General features: G+C 39.1%; 1 protein-coding gene across 2 annotated transcripts in view; it reads left to right on the top strand.

The window, feature by feature from the left end:
* Positions 1-16,609, top strand: part of LOC128687611 (casein kinase I) — a 118,804-nt gene that overhangs the window by 49,676 nt on the left and 52,519 nt on the right. For both annotated transcript variants that reach the window (XM_053775158.2, XM_053775159.2), the window contains exon 3: positions 1,118-1,305. In XM_053775158.2, coding sequence (XP_053631133.1) covers positions 1,118-1,305 — 188 coding nt within the window. The remainder of the gene's footprint in view (positions 1-1,117; positions 1,306-16,609) is intronic.

The following is a 16,609-nucleotide window of genomic DNA, read 5'->3' as shown; positions in this document are numbered from 1 at the left end:
GAAGGGTGCTTTACACTACAGTTTTTAAACTGCAAATTCCAAATTACACCTAGTATTTATATTGTAATAACGATAATAATACTGCATATAATAATAGTATAATATAATAATACACAAATAACCCGCACATAGAAGAGAGGAGCTTACGACGTCGTTTCGGTCCGACTTTGACCATTTACAAAGTCACATTGTGACTTTGTAAATGTGTGACTTTGTAAATGGTCCAAGTCGGACCAAAACGTAGTCGTAAGCTCCTCTCTTCTATGTGCGGGTTATCTGTGTATTGTTCCAGTCACGGTATTGTGCAGTTTTTTGTTATTAATAATAATAATATACGTATAATACATGTATAATAACGTACTATATAATTATAATAATAGATGGCTTCAAAAGGCTGTCACTAGATGGCAGTGTTTACCACAACAATGCTGGAGCGGTTATGGCCCTCTCCACCTGTCACATAATAGCACATTTTATTCATTCTAGAGTATATATCAGGTTTCTATTTCATTTATATTGTTTATTATGTCATAATAGATGAATTGTGATAAATAAACCCAAGAGTTGATAGTGAAATATTCAGGGAGTATTTTGTCCTGTCTCCAGACACTCTCGTCGGCCACTGATGCCGCCACATATATAATGGCATATTTTATTCATTCTAGAGTATATATCGGGTTTCTGTTATTTGTATTGTTTATTATGTCAGATGAATTGTGATGGATAAATAAGCTGTAGTTGATATTAGGGAAATAATTGAAGTATTTTATGGTGCCTGGAATTCCACTGGAACAAATTAATTGGATTTCAGTTAATTTAAATAAGGAAAATTGACTCTGCAAACGAGCAAATGCAGATGCGAGCAAGGTCACGGGACGGATTAAACTCGTTAGTGGAGGCTCCACTGTATTGGTAATTTTATGAATTTTTACTAAATTTTAGCCATTGTGAAGTATGAATTCTTGGTCCCCATGTATTAATCTTGTTTGTTTATTTTCTGCAACTTCCTAAACCTGAGGGTCAAAAGTGCAAGGAGTGGCAAAGGCTCTTATGTCTGCTAATCATGAGGCACACTTCATATACAAATTGTTTAACCACTGGCATATTGTTTTTGTAGATGGTTTGGTCAAGAACAGCAGTACAACATTTTGGTAATGGATTTACTGGGGCCTTCCTTAGAAGATCTCTTCAACTTCTGCAGTCGTCGCTTCACTATGAAAACCGTTCTCATGCTTGCAGACCAGATGATTGGTCGCATAGAGTTTATACATAACAAGAACTTCATTCACAGAGATATAAAGCCAGGTGAGTTGTTGAGATTATAATAGGGAGTAATTGTCATTTTAGTGCACCATTTTTAATTGTATTTGATTATTGATGGGCAGTCATAATGGTTAATCAAATTAAAGTACGTATAATCACTAAGACTAACTGGTATAAGACTACCAACATGGATGTTATACCTTCCCAATGTTCTTTACCTACCTACAAACCCATTGCTAGAAGTGATGTTTTTTCCAGAATAGACTACTTGAAATTATGGTATGTTTAAATTTTTTTGTGCAGGTTCTATTCATGGTTGATATTCTGACAGCTATTTAGACTGTGTACCCTATAGGAGGCCTGGTCACAGACCGGGCCGCGGGGGCGTTGACCCCCGGAACTCTCTCCAGGTAAACTCCAGGTATAAACTTTACCTTGTAAAACTGTGTAAAAGGGCTTTCTTGTATAAAAACATTTATGCAAAATCCACTTATGAGCTGATAAGACAGTGAAAGTTTATTAGGAAATTTTTTTTTAAGATGCACTAAGCCTAAATAGCTGTCAGGATATTAACCATGAATAAAACTGGCATAAAAAAAATTAAATATGCAATGATGTGTGATATGCAAAGACCAGTTTCACGTAGCTTGTGCAAGTATAAATACTAGCAATGGGTTTGTAGGTTAAGTAAAGAATTTTGGGAAAGTATAATATATTGAATAATTTTTTTTAGATGAATGGTTCAGAGAACCGACATGTTGATAAATTAGACACATGTGCAACTCTTGGGTATCTTTATTGAGGAAACGTTTCGCCACACAGTGGCTTCATCAGTCCATACGTAGGAGAAACTTGAACAGGAGGAGAATGAGGTAATCAGTCCCTCAACCTTGAGTCGATGTGTTCAGTCCATCAATCTTGAATAGAATATGGCATATCAGTGGAGAAGCAGCTTATAAACCGTTTGGCAGGAGAGGTGCAGCAGTCATAGGTCGTGTCACATTTGTTCAATGTGGAAGTAGGTCGTGCCCAAGAATTAGGCAACCATACGGTTTATAAGCTGCTTCTCCACTGATATGCCGTATTCTATTCAAGATTGATGGACTGAACACATCGACTCAAGGTTGAGGGACTGATTACCTCATTCTCCTCCTGTTCTTCAAGTTTCTCCTACGTATGGACTGATGAAGCCACTGTGTGGCGAAACGTTTCCTCAATAAAGATACCCAAGAGTTGCACATGTGTCTAATTTATCAATTTTTTTTAGCAAACCAGCTATCTCCCATAGAGGTAGGGTGACCTAAAGAAAAACGTTAACCATTGCTCATTCAATTACCGTCTTGCCAGAAGCATGTTGAGATCACAGTTCACATGACTCCCCCAAACAGCAACATTCCCACCAAATGTCTGTAAAGTGAGAAAGGGAAGTAAAGACATTACATAGCAAGTGAAAGTATAGAAACGTGCAGATTATTAGCACTGGTGAGGCAGTGATGCAAAATACTGGTACACAAAAAATTTATTCAGAGCAAAGATAGTTCATATAAACACAAATGCCACAGAAAAGACAAAGGCAGTGAAATATGATGGTAGTGATGGGATGGTACCAAAATCTTTGCCACGATTGATACTCAAGTTTTAGTCGGATACCTATACAATGGACCCCCGCCTTACGAACGCATCGCATTACGTTAAATCCACCATACGAAGCATTTGAACGCAAAAATTTTGCCTCGGCTCACAATAAAACACTTGCCTTGCGTGATTCGTTTAGGACGCATCCCACGTGTGTTTTATATATACTGGAATACTTAGTATTAACTTTTTCAGTGGCTATCATGTAGAACTGCACCAACTGCACCAATAAGGTCAGGCTCCCTCAGGTAGTTTTACATCATGAGCTCGGCACACTCAGATGTGCTGTAAGCAGTAAATATTGTCCTAGATATTAGAGAATGGGTCTGTGCGGTGAGTGTGCATAGTATAAAAAAAATCCTGCCCTATGCAGTGCAAGATGAGGAGGTTCTTCAATCTGACTTTCATCACTTTTTATATCGAGGTTCTGAGATATTTAACTCTTTCAGGGTCTGTGCCATACATCTACGGCTTTACGTTCAGGGTCCTAACCGTAGATCTACGCCATGAGCTCAGCTCACTAATAAGCTGTGAGTGGTAAATTTGGGCCTAGATATGAGAGAATACATCTATGTGGTATGTGTGCACTACATAAAACAAATCCTGCAGCACACAGTGTATAACGAGAGAAAAACTGAGACCGTGATTTTTTATTAAAACAGCGAATTTGCAGTGTTTTTTCGTATGTTTTTTATAGTTGTATTTGCGATTTCTTGGTCTCATTTGATAGAATGGAAGATATATTACAGAAATAGAGATGATTTTGATTGGTTTTAGCACTGGAAATGGCTTGAAACTGAGCTCAAGGTAGCGGAAATGTTAAATTTTTGATGTTCAAGAGTGAACAAACGACCTCATATGTCTAATACACGCCAGCTGGTGGGTCTAATATACATTCACATATGTGGTGATGATATTTATACAATTATTACAATATTGCATAACAGTAAATCTTCTATAAAATTTTTGGTTTGAATAAAAATTCATTGTGAATAAAAAATCAAAATGGAATTAATTTGTAAAGCCTCAAAACGTAACTGATAAACAGAGGAAATGTTAGTTTAGTGCCAGGAATGTCTGCATTGTTTATTCTGGACCCTATTTTGAAATTGGAATATTTTGAACTGTGTTAACCCTTTGACTGTTTCAGGGCCCTCTCTGAAACTGTCATTCTATGTCGCCAAATATTCGAAAAAAAAAAAAATTATTTTTTCTTATGAAAATGTTAGGAATATTTTTACTAGTGTTTTAAGCCTAAAAAAAAATTTTTGCCATCAGTACTTACCGAGATATAGAGCCGCAAAGTTTGCAGAAATCGACGTGCGTATGGCAACAGCGGCGACTGCCGCCCACCCGGTATTCTTTTATTTACTCTAATTCAAAGGTTTCTTGCATTTTTCAATATTTTTCTTTTCCAGGTAACTTATGTGGCCTGTGAGACCAATGTAAGGTGCATTGTTCAAATATACACTCATTATTTACAACACAATAACAGAACAAACTTTATCACTATTAGTTTGTGTATACACTTTGTTTACACAAACAAACAATACAAAACAATGTTTATTACTATTGTTCCATAATATATATACATATGTACAGTCACTAAGCACGTTCCTAGAACTGCTGCAGCTTGTGGAACTCTTTGAAACATGGGTATATGCAGAGGGGCACTTCACACTCCTCACACATAAAACGAGTGTCTCTGCGTGTTTGTGGGCGTTTTGTGGTATGCATACATACATAACACCTCTTCTGAGCATTTTTCTTGGCAGTAGTAGGAGGCAGTTGTATGGGGTAGTGATCACCAGGCCTCAAACGAGATGACGTCTGTGGGCGCTGGTCTATTGCAGGAGTTGCTCCTTTGTACTTTGCAATTATTTGTCTGATTACTGACAGGCAAAATTCACCATATTTTGGTGTTTTGTTGGTCTTCAACTTGTATATGTTATAAGCATTTAGCATAGAGATATCAACAAGATGGAAAAAAAGTTTGATATACCACTTATAACTCTTGCGTACACAGTCTGCAAACCCAATCTGCATGTCACATTTGTCCACTAAGCGCATATTGAGGTTGTAGTCCATGACAGCTGCAGGCTTTAGAATGGGTTCATTGGTCTCTCTGTTGTCCCTGCCACTGGGTACCATTTCGTTTGTGTGAACTGATGTCAACAATGTGACATCACGTTTGTCATGCCACCGAAATGCCATGATGTCATTGGCAGCAAAGGCTTGCACCTCACCTCTGCGAGTGCCAGCGTCGAACCTTGGCATATGTTTGCGATTACCACGCACTGTGCCACACACGTCTGTCAAGTTCACTCGCAAGAAATCACTGAGTAAGGGGCTTGTGTACCAGTTATCAGTAAATAACATATGCCCCTTACCAAGATATGGTTCCATCGTTGTTCGAACCACATCACCAGAGATACCCAATAACTTCATGGTATCTCTCAAAGTATTACTGCCAGTGTACACAATAATATCTAAAACAAGACCACTTCTGCAATCACACAGTACAAATAGCTTTATACCAAAGCGTTTCCTCTTGCTTGGTATATATTGCTTGAATGAGAGTCTTCCTTTGAATAAAATCAAGGACTCATCAATAACAAGCTTCCTGAAGGGATAAAAATACATGCAGCACTTTTGTTTCAGGTACATAAACACATTTCTTATCTTATATAACCTGTCGCTTCTGTCAGGCCTGGTTTTGTCTGAAAAGTGTAACATACGCAACAGTATCAGGAAACGATTGACACCTATAATGTCACTAAAACCTGGAGTTGAAATCAGGCGATCTGTTGTCCAGTATGTGGTGACAGTGTGCTTATACACATGTGGCATAAGCATTATTGTGGCAAAAAACAGGTACATCTCTGCCACAGTTGTCTCCTTCCACTTGTGTAGCCGTGATTTTGGTGAGAGAATTGTATTTGCCATGGTGTATTCACAGTATGTGTTGGTTTCCCTGACAATGATGTCCATCAGGGGTTCATCGAAGAATAACTCAAAGCAGTCCAGTTCACTGGCATTGTTCCCAAGTGGACAAGATGGCTTTATTCCACTTTGTGTTTCATCAAAGTCATGGGGACTGGGAACAAACTCGTCACCGTCCTGCCAATCCCAGATGCGGTCTGCTGGTGGGGTCTGGATATTGTACCGTGGTTGTGGCTGTGCAGGTTGTGGTGGTGCAGGTTGTGGCAGTGTGGGGTAGGGTGAGGCTGGTTGTTCTGCTGAGTCAGCCGCGTGGCTAGTAGCGTGGCCCGGTGATGGTGCCACATGGGCCGTGCCACCCTCACTATCACCACCACTGCCTCCTCCCTCACTGTCACCATTCATACCCATCGTTACAATATCGTCATCTTCACTATCAGGTCGTGGTGTTGGGCCACGGGATGTGCTCCCAGAGTTTCTCCTTTCCCTTGGAACAACATATGAAACACTACCAGACCGCATGCTACGTCGTACATACTGGCGCTTCACTGGGGAATATTCACTCTCACTGTCACTAGAACTGCTTTCAATGACCTTGAAATCACTATCACTATCACTATCACTGCTATCATCAGGGTGTTGTACACGACCAAATAGTTTCCTCTTTCGTCCTGGTACAGGCGAAGGTGAATGTGAACAAGCCGGCACAGCACCAGAGGTCGAAGGTTGTGGGTCATCTGGGTTTTCGTCACTATTTACGTTATCCTGGGCACTTTTTTCGGTAACACTCACTTGAAAACCCTTGAATTCACTGTCACTGACATTTTCATCGCTGTTAGAGCTATCACTTGGGAACAAAAGACCTCCAATCCGCCGAGGAGTGAGGAACTTCTTACCGAGAGGCATGGTGAAAATGGACTGACAACATGGCGTTCCCACAATGCACCGCTAGGTCCCAGATTTTTTTCACAGGGTGCACACCGACCACTGAGACCCATTCTCTCCCGTGTAGGCCTACCAGGCCTTTGGCGCGCGATTTGAAGCCGCTAGAATTTGTGCGTATAAATACGTCAGAAACATTGGCTCGTAAGACGTATTTATACGTCGGAAACAGTCAAAGGGTTAAATTGGCCAAATTACCAATTTCCGATCACTTTATTTTGTAGTTGAAACAGTTGACTGGGCAATTTATTGTGCTCAATCGATAGAATAGAAGTAATACTAGTGAAATAGCTAAGAATTTGGTTGACTGGAATAATGTAATTGGCCTAAAGTGGGAGTCAAAGTCGGCAAAATCGCCGATTCGTAAATACCGCTGACACAACAAAATTCGCGAGAGCATAATTTCGTAAATTTTTCCATCAAATTTTGTATTTTTTGTTTTATTACCTTCAGAAAAAGATTCTCTACCATTTCATAAGAAAAAATAAGATTTTTTTTTTTTTTTTTTTTTAAATTCTTGGACCCTGGTGCGCACTTTGAAATTTGGCTTCTGGACCCTGAAAGGGTTAAGGAAAGATGCGAGAAGGAAACATCTAGCATTGTGGGCCTTCATTGATTGGTTTATTTACCATAACAATGCCCCTGTTCACGTGGCACATTGTTGAGTGTTTAGGCCATAAACATGGCAGTCATCCCCACCCTTCCTGCTTCCTAGATCTAGCTTCTCCACTTCCTTGTGACTTTTCTTACCAAAAATAGAAATGGTATTCAAAGGGCAGTGATTTAACAGTGTGGAGGAGATTTGATCAAAATTGCAGGCATTGTTATATGCCACTAGGAAAGAATATTTCCAAAAATGTTTGAAGTGGTAGAGGCGCTGTGCAGTGTGTAGCTTCCCAGTTGTCTCAAGGGAGACAACTGCACCTAGGTGATTAGGTAAGCATGCATATCTATCTATCTATCTATCTCTCTCTCTCTCCATGGGGAAGTGGAATAAGAATCTTTCCTCCGTAAGCCATGCGTGTTGTAAAAGTCAACTAAAAATGCCGGGAACAATGGGCTAGTAACCCCTTTTCCTGTAATTACTAAAAAGAATAAGAAGAAAATTGTCAAAGTGGGAAGTCTGAATGTGCGTGGATGTTGTGCAAATGATACGAAAGAGATGATTGTGGATGTTATGAATGAGAAGAAGCTGGATGTTCTGGCTTTAAGTGAAACTAAGCTGAAGGGGATGGGAGAGTTTCAGTGGAGAGGAATAAATGGGATTAGGTCAGGGGTTACAAATAGTCAGAGCTAAAGGAGTAGCAATAATGTTGAAGGGTAAGTTATGGCAGGAAAAGAGGGACTATAAATGTATTAATTCAAGGATTATGTGGAGTAAAATAGTACTTGGGAGTTGACGTGTCGGCGGATGGATTTATGAAGGATGAGGTTAATCATAGAATTGATGAGGGGAAAAAAGGTGAGTGGTGCGTTGAGGTATATGTGGAGTCAAAAAACGTTATCTATGGAGGCAAAGAAGGGAATGTATGAAAGTATAGTAGTACCAACACTCTTATATGGGTGTGAAGCTTGGGTGGTAAATGCAGCAGCGAGGAGACGGTTGGAGGCAGTGGAGATGTCCTGTTTAAGGGCAATGTGTGGTGTAAATATTATGCAGAAAATTCGGTGTGTGGAAATTAGGAAAAGGTGTGGAGTTAATAAAAGTATTAGTCAGAGGGCAGAAGAGGGGTTGTTGAGGTGGTTTGGTCATTTAGAGAGAATGGATCAAAGTAGATGACATGGAAAGCATATAAATCTATAGGGGAAGGAAGGCGGGGTAGGGGTCGTCCTCGAAAGGGTTGGAGAGAGGTGGGTAAAGGTTTTGTGGGCAAAGGGCTTGGACTTCCAGCAAGCGTGCGTGAGCGTGTTAGATAGGAGTGAATGGAGACGAATGGTACTTGGGACCTGACGATCTGTTGGAGTGTGAGCAGGGTAATATTTAGTGAAGGGATTCAGGGAAACATGGTGAAAACCACGCTTAGCATCCAACTGGGAGCACAAAGAGATACAGACAATACTTCAGAGGAACTTGGCTTACTTCTTACTGTGTGGCTTACTTCTCTCTCTCAGCTGGGTTAGAAGCTGGGTTGGCCGACTGGCTTAACCCACGAGAATGGCTGACTGGAAGACGTGTAACGATGCACACAGCACGGAGGAGCAGGTGGATGACAGGAGACAGGCTGGATGATAGGCTAACTGGCATTCACTTCCACAGTCTGGCTTACTGACTGGCTTAATTGCAAAATCCGGGTCAACCCCTCGGAGATTGAAGCAATTAGCACACGAACTAAGCCAGGAAGCTTGAAAAAACGGCTGCAACAGGCTTGCAGGCTGGAGGTTGTGAGGTTGTGAGGGGAGCGAGTAGCTGGTGGGTGAGACGGTTCACCTTTGACCCGCCGGCTACTCACAAACAGTCTTCTAACGTCTTGAATTACCCGTAAAAACTTAAATCCACGCTCCACACCGGTGCCACCATTTATCATGTGGGAGTTCGAACACGTGGATAGGGTAAAGTAATACTCACGTAGGCTGGTAGTACGTATAATTACAGATAATGTGGGGAGCGCCCAAACAGCCTGCCTATCTCCTTGCTCACTCTCGTATAACTGACTGGCCGCCCACAGTACCCATATGTGAGGGGGTCTTTGAATACTGCTGTGGTCAGCACAATATGAATACAGACAGTGACTCAGGCAGAGACAGTTGGTAGTGAGTCATCTACTGGTACACTGGTTACTGGTAACTGGTTACTACTACTGAGATATATGTGTATGCTTCTAAACTGTTGTATTCTGAGCACCTCTGCAAAAACAGTGATAATGTGCGAGTGTGGTGAAAGTGTTGAATGATGATGAAAGTATTTTCTTTTTGGGGATTTTCTTTCTTTTTTGGGTCACCATGCCTCGGTGGGAGACGGCCGACTTGTTGAAAAAAAAAAAAAACTACTAGTACTGCTAGTACTAGTACTGCTACTACTAGTACTGCTATTACCACCACCACCTGCCTATATATACCCATCCTGCTCTTCTTTTCGTTAGTGTGGCTTTGTAAATGGTCCAAGTCTGACTGAAACGTCGTCGTAAGCTCCTCTCTTCTATATGCGAGTTACTTGTGTTTTGTTCCAGTCATGGTGTTGTGCCTTTTTGTTATTTATCAGCCATTATTTCTCTCATCGGCTGTATAGGACGCTTATTGGCCGGCGATGCTTGCGCATTCCTGAATCAGTGTAACTGTGCAGCTGGCCGAGTGAGGAAGCGTCTGCTCGTTCATCCAAACATTTCGCTATAAATCAGTTTTTTTCTTTATTTATTAAGTGCAACTACTATATAAGTAAGCATGGCCCCAAAGAAAGTTCCTAGTAAAGTTCCTGTGGTAAAGAAACACTATGGAATTTAAGAGAGAAGTGATTGAAAAATTTGAGTGGTTTGAGTGTGTTGGAACTTGCCAGGATGTATGGGGAAAACAAATCTACCATCACTCCCATCCTGGCAGAGAAAGAACAAATCAAGGAAGCTGATGTTGAGAAAGGAGTATACATGTATGTGATAACGAAATAAAGGTCACCAGTAATGGAAGAAATGGAAAAGTTATTATTGTTGTGGATCAGGGAAAAACAATTAGTGGGAGGTAGTGTTGTGGAGTCATTGATTTTGAGAAGGCATAGCAGTTGTATGCGGATCTTGTAAATAAAATACCTGGAACAATTGCTGCTGTTAGTGAATTTAGGGCCAGCAAATGCTGGTTTGAGAGATTTAATAAGCATAGTGGCATACAGTGTGGTAAGGCATGGAGAGGCTGCAAGTTCTAATAAATGTGCAGCTGAAAAATTTGTGCAAGATTTCAAGGAGTGCGTAGAGGCTAAAGGATTCCTCCCTCAACAAGTGTTCAGATGTCACAAAACAGGCCTGTTTTGGAAGAAAATGCCAAAGAGGACCTACATTATGCAGGAGGAAAAAGTTCTGCCTGGACACAAGCCTATGAAAGACAGACTTACTCTTTTGTTCTGTGCTAATGCTACTGGGGATTTCAAAGTGAAGCCTGTACTGGTGTATCACTGAAAATCCCAGTGTTAAAAAAAAAAAATAATTCAAGAGTAAATTGTGTGTGGTGTGGAGGGCTAACAATATTGCATGGGTCACAAGGTAAATTTTCAAAGAGTGGGTGAATGATGTGTTTGGCCCAAGTGTTAAACAATGCCTCCTGGAACATAAATTGCCACTCAAGTGCCTCCTGGTACTGGACAATGCTCCTGTTCATCCTCCAAACTTGGTAGACCTATTGTGTGTGGATTTCCATTTCATCACAGTAAAGTTCTTGCCTCCTAACACCACCACCACTCATCCAGCCCATGGACCAGTAGGTCATTTCTAACTTTAAAAAACTATACACCAAAGTAGTGTTTCAAAGGTGCTTTGAAGTGACCTGAGTTCTGGAGGAATCACTTCAGTATCCTCCATTGCATAAACTTTATAGGTAAGGCTGGGTAGTCAAAATGTGTCCAAGAGAGGAATTCTGAAGGGTTTGGGGCTGACCCTGAGGACCCTATGCCTGTTGTGGAATCCATTGTATCTCTGGGCAAGTCCATGGGGTTGGAGGTTAGTGGTGAAGATGTGGAAGAGTTGGTGGTGGATCACAGGGAAGAGCTAACCACTGAAGAGCTGCAAGAGCTTTATCTGGAAGAGTGACAGACCATAGCTCAGGAACTTGCTCCAGAAGAGGAGGAAGAGAGAGTGAATGAGGTGCCTTCTTCAGAGATTAAGGAGATTTGTGCAATGTGGACTAGTGTGCAAGCTTTTGCTGGGATATATCACCTTGACCAAGCTGAAACAAGTTATATCTGCAACAGGTTCAATGACAGAACCTTGTCCCACTTCAGGGAAATCTTAGAGATGCCAGAAACAGAGCACTGGACAGATATTTTGTGTGACAGGGGTCCAGTGACTAAAGCTGTTCCTAGTGGCATTAAAAGACAAGGAAGAGAGGTAACCCCAGATAGGGCTTTGATATCTGAAGTCCTTATGGAGGGGGATTCCCCTTCCAAACAATAAACACTTCTCCCTCTCTGCTCCTCCCTATCTTCCATTAGCCAACAACAGTCTTTAATACAGGTATGTAATACTGATTTAATTTTTCATGTATTTTATTTAGTTCTCATTGTTTTGTGTATGTAAAACTATAATTAACCTCTTAATTTTTTTTTTTTATATTTTTGGGTGTCTGGAACGGATTAATTGTATTTACATTCATTCTTAGGGGAATAATTATTTCGGTTATTGGCCATTTCGGTTTTAGGCCGGCCTTCTGGAATGGATTACGGCCGAAAACTGAGGGTTCACTGTACTAGGTATTAACCCTTTGAGGGTCGACAGGCCCTCTCCGAAACTCGTTCTCAGGGTCGGCCAAATTTAAAAAAAAAAAAAAATTATTTTCTCTTATGAAAAGATAGAGAATCTTTTCCCGATCATAACGACACCAAAAGTTTGAAATTTGATAGAAAACTTACGGAATTATGCTCTCGCAAAGTTAGTGGTCTCGGCGATGTTTACGGATCGGCGATTTTGCCCACTTTGAGCCCCATTTTCGGCCAATTTCACTGTACTAGTCGACAAAAAACATGAATATTTCGCTAGAACTCTATTTTTTCTATCGAATGGGTGCAAGAAACCACCCATTTATAAATTCAACTATCCAGTACAGTGGTCAGAATTTAGCAATTTTGCCAATTTCACACAAATTTCAAAAGATGCCAATTTCGGAATAGGGTCCAGAATAAACAAGAAAGACATTCCTGGCACTAAAATGACATTTCCTCTAGTCATTAGTCACGTCTCAAGGCCCCTCTTATATTCTTTTGCTTTCCACTTTGAATTTTTATTCTCACAAAAAATATAAGATTTACTGTTATGCAGACTACTGCATTAGTGTAAAAAATGGTATAAATATTATTGGTGCACTTGTGAAAGAATATTAGACTCACCAGTTGACGTGTATTGCACGCTTGGCACGATTTGTTTACTTTTGAAGTTTGGTAAAAATCGAACATTTCTGCTACTTTGAGCTCAATTTCAAGGCACCTTTCATTGTAAAACCAGTCAAAATCATCTCAATTTCAGTAATATGTCTTCCATTCTATAAAATGAGACCAAGAAAACTAGAATACAACAATAAATACCATACGAAAATACACTGCAAAGTCGCTGATTTATTAAAAAAAAATGGAAAAAGTTTTTTTTTTTCTCATTATGCACTGTGTGCTGCAGGATTTTTTTTAGACTGTGCACACTGACCACATAGACCCATTCTTTCATATGAAGGCCTACCAGCTTTCTCCCACTAGATTTGAGGTCGCTAGAATTTATGAGTACTAGTACGTCAAAAACCCCTACGCGTAAGACGTACTAGTACGACGAAAACCCTCAAAGGGTTAAACGAGAAGAATCTGGCAGTTGCTCTGTATGTGAACCACTGCCACCAACTACAGAGGAATTCATGGAACAGGTAGCTAGATGACTTGAAAGCATTGAAAATCTTGAGCTAAATATTTTCCTTCGAGATTTCAACCATTTCAAGTCTTAAATGGAAGATGCTGATCTATGCATTGGGTAGGGGGGGGGGGGGGCTGGTACTGCTGTTTAGTGAGGAGAAAATAATTAGTCTTCTAGACCACATAATGGTTGAAATGAAGCCAGAATCATCAGGGAAGTAGCAGATCTGTACTTCCTTACCTTAATACTATTGCTATGTTGAAAGTTGCCCATGTTTTCCCTTATTTTATAATAGAAATAACTGATATTGCCTTATTTTATTAGTGATTTAAACCCTAAAGAATGTGTGACATGTTTGGCCACTTGGCTTGTCATGGCAGAGCATCAGTGAAGATGTTTACTGAACCTCTGCTAAAACTGTTTAAAACTTCTTTCACTCTTATTGTTATCAGTGACCAACATGTTCAATAACTGTAGAAATAAAGCTGGATTAGATAAATCACTAATTAGTGCAAATACGTATGTATAATACAGGGTTATCTTCAGGGTTAGTCTGAAAAATTCTACCGAACTTTCATCTGGTCTTGAAAATATGCTGAATACAGGTCCTCCATGACAAATCCGGCATCATTGGGACCTGTAGTATGCCGGATTACTGAATTTGCCGGATTACAGTGGTTAGGTTAGAATACACTTAATAAAATTAACCAACTTGACTTGCACAAAGTTCATTGAACATCGGCAAAAATCTAACATTTCTGCTACTTTGAGCTCAATTTCAAGGTACTTTTCGTCACGAAAACAATCAAAATCATGTCAATTTCTGTAATATATCTTCCATTCTATCAAATGAATAAAAAAAATGAGAATACAACCATAAAAACCATACGAAAATACAGTGGAACCTCTGCTTGCGAGTTGAATCCGTTCCATGGCCTTGCTCGCAACTGGATTTGCTCGTTTGCAGAGTCAATTTTCCTCATTTAAATTAATTGAAATGCAATTAATCCATTCCAGTGGAATTCTGTACTTCAATAATTTCGCTAATATCAACTCTACGGCTTATTTATCTATCTCACTTCATCTAATATGACATAATAAACAATATAAATAACATAGAAACCTGATATATACTCTAAAATGAATAAAATGTCATTCATGTAGTGATATGGGCGGTGTCGGCGGTGGACAAGAGTTTGTCAGGACACCGGGCAAAATACTTCATGAATAATTTCGCTGATACAGTGGAACCTCAAATATCGAACTTTCTTCGATCCAGAAGGCTGTTCGAGTGCCTTTACCGAATGAATTTATTCCCATCAGGAATAATGTAAATTAGATTAGTCCATTTCAGACCCTCAAAAATACACTTATAAAAGCACTTACAAAAATACACTTATATAATTGGTTGTGTTGGGAGCAGTTCGATTTTTGAGGTTCCACTGTATCATCTATACGGCTTATTTATCTATCTATCACAGTTCATTTAGTATGCCATAACAAAAAATATGAATAACATAGAAACATGATATATACTCTAGAATGAATAAAATGTCATTCATGTAGTGGTATGGGAGTGTCGGCGATGGACGCGAGTTTGTCTGGAGACAGGGCAAAATTCTTCATGAATAATTTCGCTAATATCATCTATACTGCTTATTTATCTATCAGTTCATCTAGTATGACATAACAAACAATATGAATAACATAGAAACATGATATATACTCTAGAATGAATAAAATATTATGTAACAGGTGGAGGCAGCCACAACCGCTCCCTCTTTGTTGTGGCAAACACTGCCATCTAGTGACGGCCTTTTGAAGCCGTCTATTATAATTATTATATGTAGTACATTATTATTATGTATGTATTATTATTATTATTATTATTATTATTATACATATTATATTATTATTATTGTATTATACTATTATTATTATTATTATTATTGTATTATACTATTATTTATTATTACAGTGGAACCTCAAATATTGAACTTTCTTCAGTCCAGAAGGCTGATCGAGTGCCTTTACCGAATGAATTTATTCCCATCAGGAATAATGTAAATTAGATTAGTCCATTTCAGACTCTCGAAAATAAGCTTATAAAAGCACTTACAAAAACACGCTTACATAATTGGTTGTGTTGGGAGCAGTTCGATTTTTGAGGTTCCACTGTATATGTAATGTTATTATTCGTATTATTATTATACATGTTATTATTATCATTATTATTATTATATAAATTATTTGTAATTTTTATTCACACAAAAAATATAAGATTTACTGTTATTCCTTATTGCAATAATTGTATAAATGTCAACCCATTCATGACTGCATATTGGAATGGACAGTGACGTCATTTATTTACACTGAAACAGCCAAGCAATGGACCATTTCTCCTAGGTTGAGCTCAATTTCAAGGCAGTTTTTGTCATGAAAGCAATCAAAATCTTACCTATTTCTGTAATATATCTTCCATTCTATTAAAGGAGACCAAAAAAATGAGAATACAACCATAAAAACCATACGAAAATACCGCTAAGGGGTGGCTAATTGTTGAGAAGTTAACTCCATTATTTATGCCTAGATATCTTTCATTATTATTTATTATTATTATTATTATCATTATTATCATCATTATTATCATTATTATATAAATTGTAATTTTTATTCACACAAAAAATAAAAGATTTACTGTGACATCATTTGTTTACACTGAAATAGCCAAGCAATGGACCATTTCTCCTAGGTTGAGCTCTATTTCAAGGTACTTTTCGTCGTGAAAGCAATCAGTCATATCTATTTCTGTAATACATCTTCCATTTTATGAAATGAGACCAAAAAAAACGAGAATACAACCATAAAAACCATTCGAAATTACCACTAAGGGGTGGCTAATTGCTGAGAAGTGAACTCCATTATTTATGCTTAGATTGTTTTCATTTTTGGTGTACGTTAAGAAGCATCTTTCCATCATGCATTGCCCAAGGTTCAATAAGATAGTCCAACAAACAAATGAGATACAATTCCCGAGATCAAGAGCAAGAGCCCCTCACCAGTGTCAAGGAACCTACCTTGAGGTCTGCTCGCTTGTGGAAATTTTGCTCGCGTATGGAAGCAAAAAATCGACCCATCAACTGCTTGTATTTGGAAAAACTCGCACGTGGACATGCTCGCAAGTAGAGGTTCCACTGTATACTGCAAAGAGGCAGCTAATGGCTGAGAAGTGAGCTCCCTTATTTATCGTCCGTCTTTTTTTATTTTTGTTGTATGTTAAGAAGCATCTTTCCATCATACAT

Source organism: Cherax quadricarinatus, chromosome 11, assembly GCF_038502225.1.
Source record: "Cherax quadricarinatus isolate ZL_2023a chromosome 11, ASM3850222v1, whole genome shotgun sequence".
Classification (NCBI taxonomy): Eukaryota; Metazoa; Arthropoda; class Malacostraca; order Decapoda; family Parastacidae; genus Cherax; species Cherax quadricarinatus.
The sequence above is the reverse complement of the archived record's forward strand: the minus strand, read 5'-3'. Positions and strand labels throughout refer to the sequence as shown.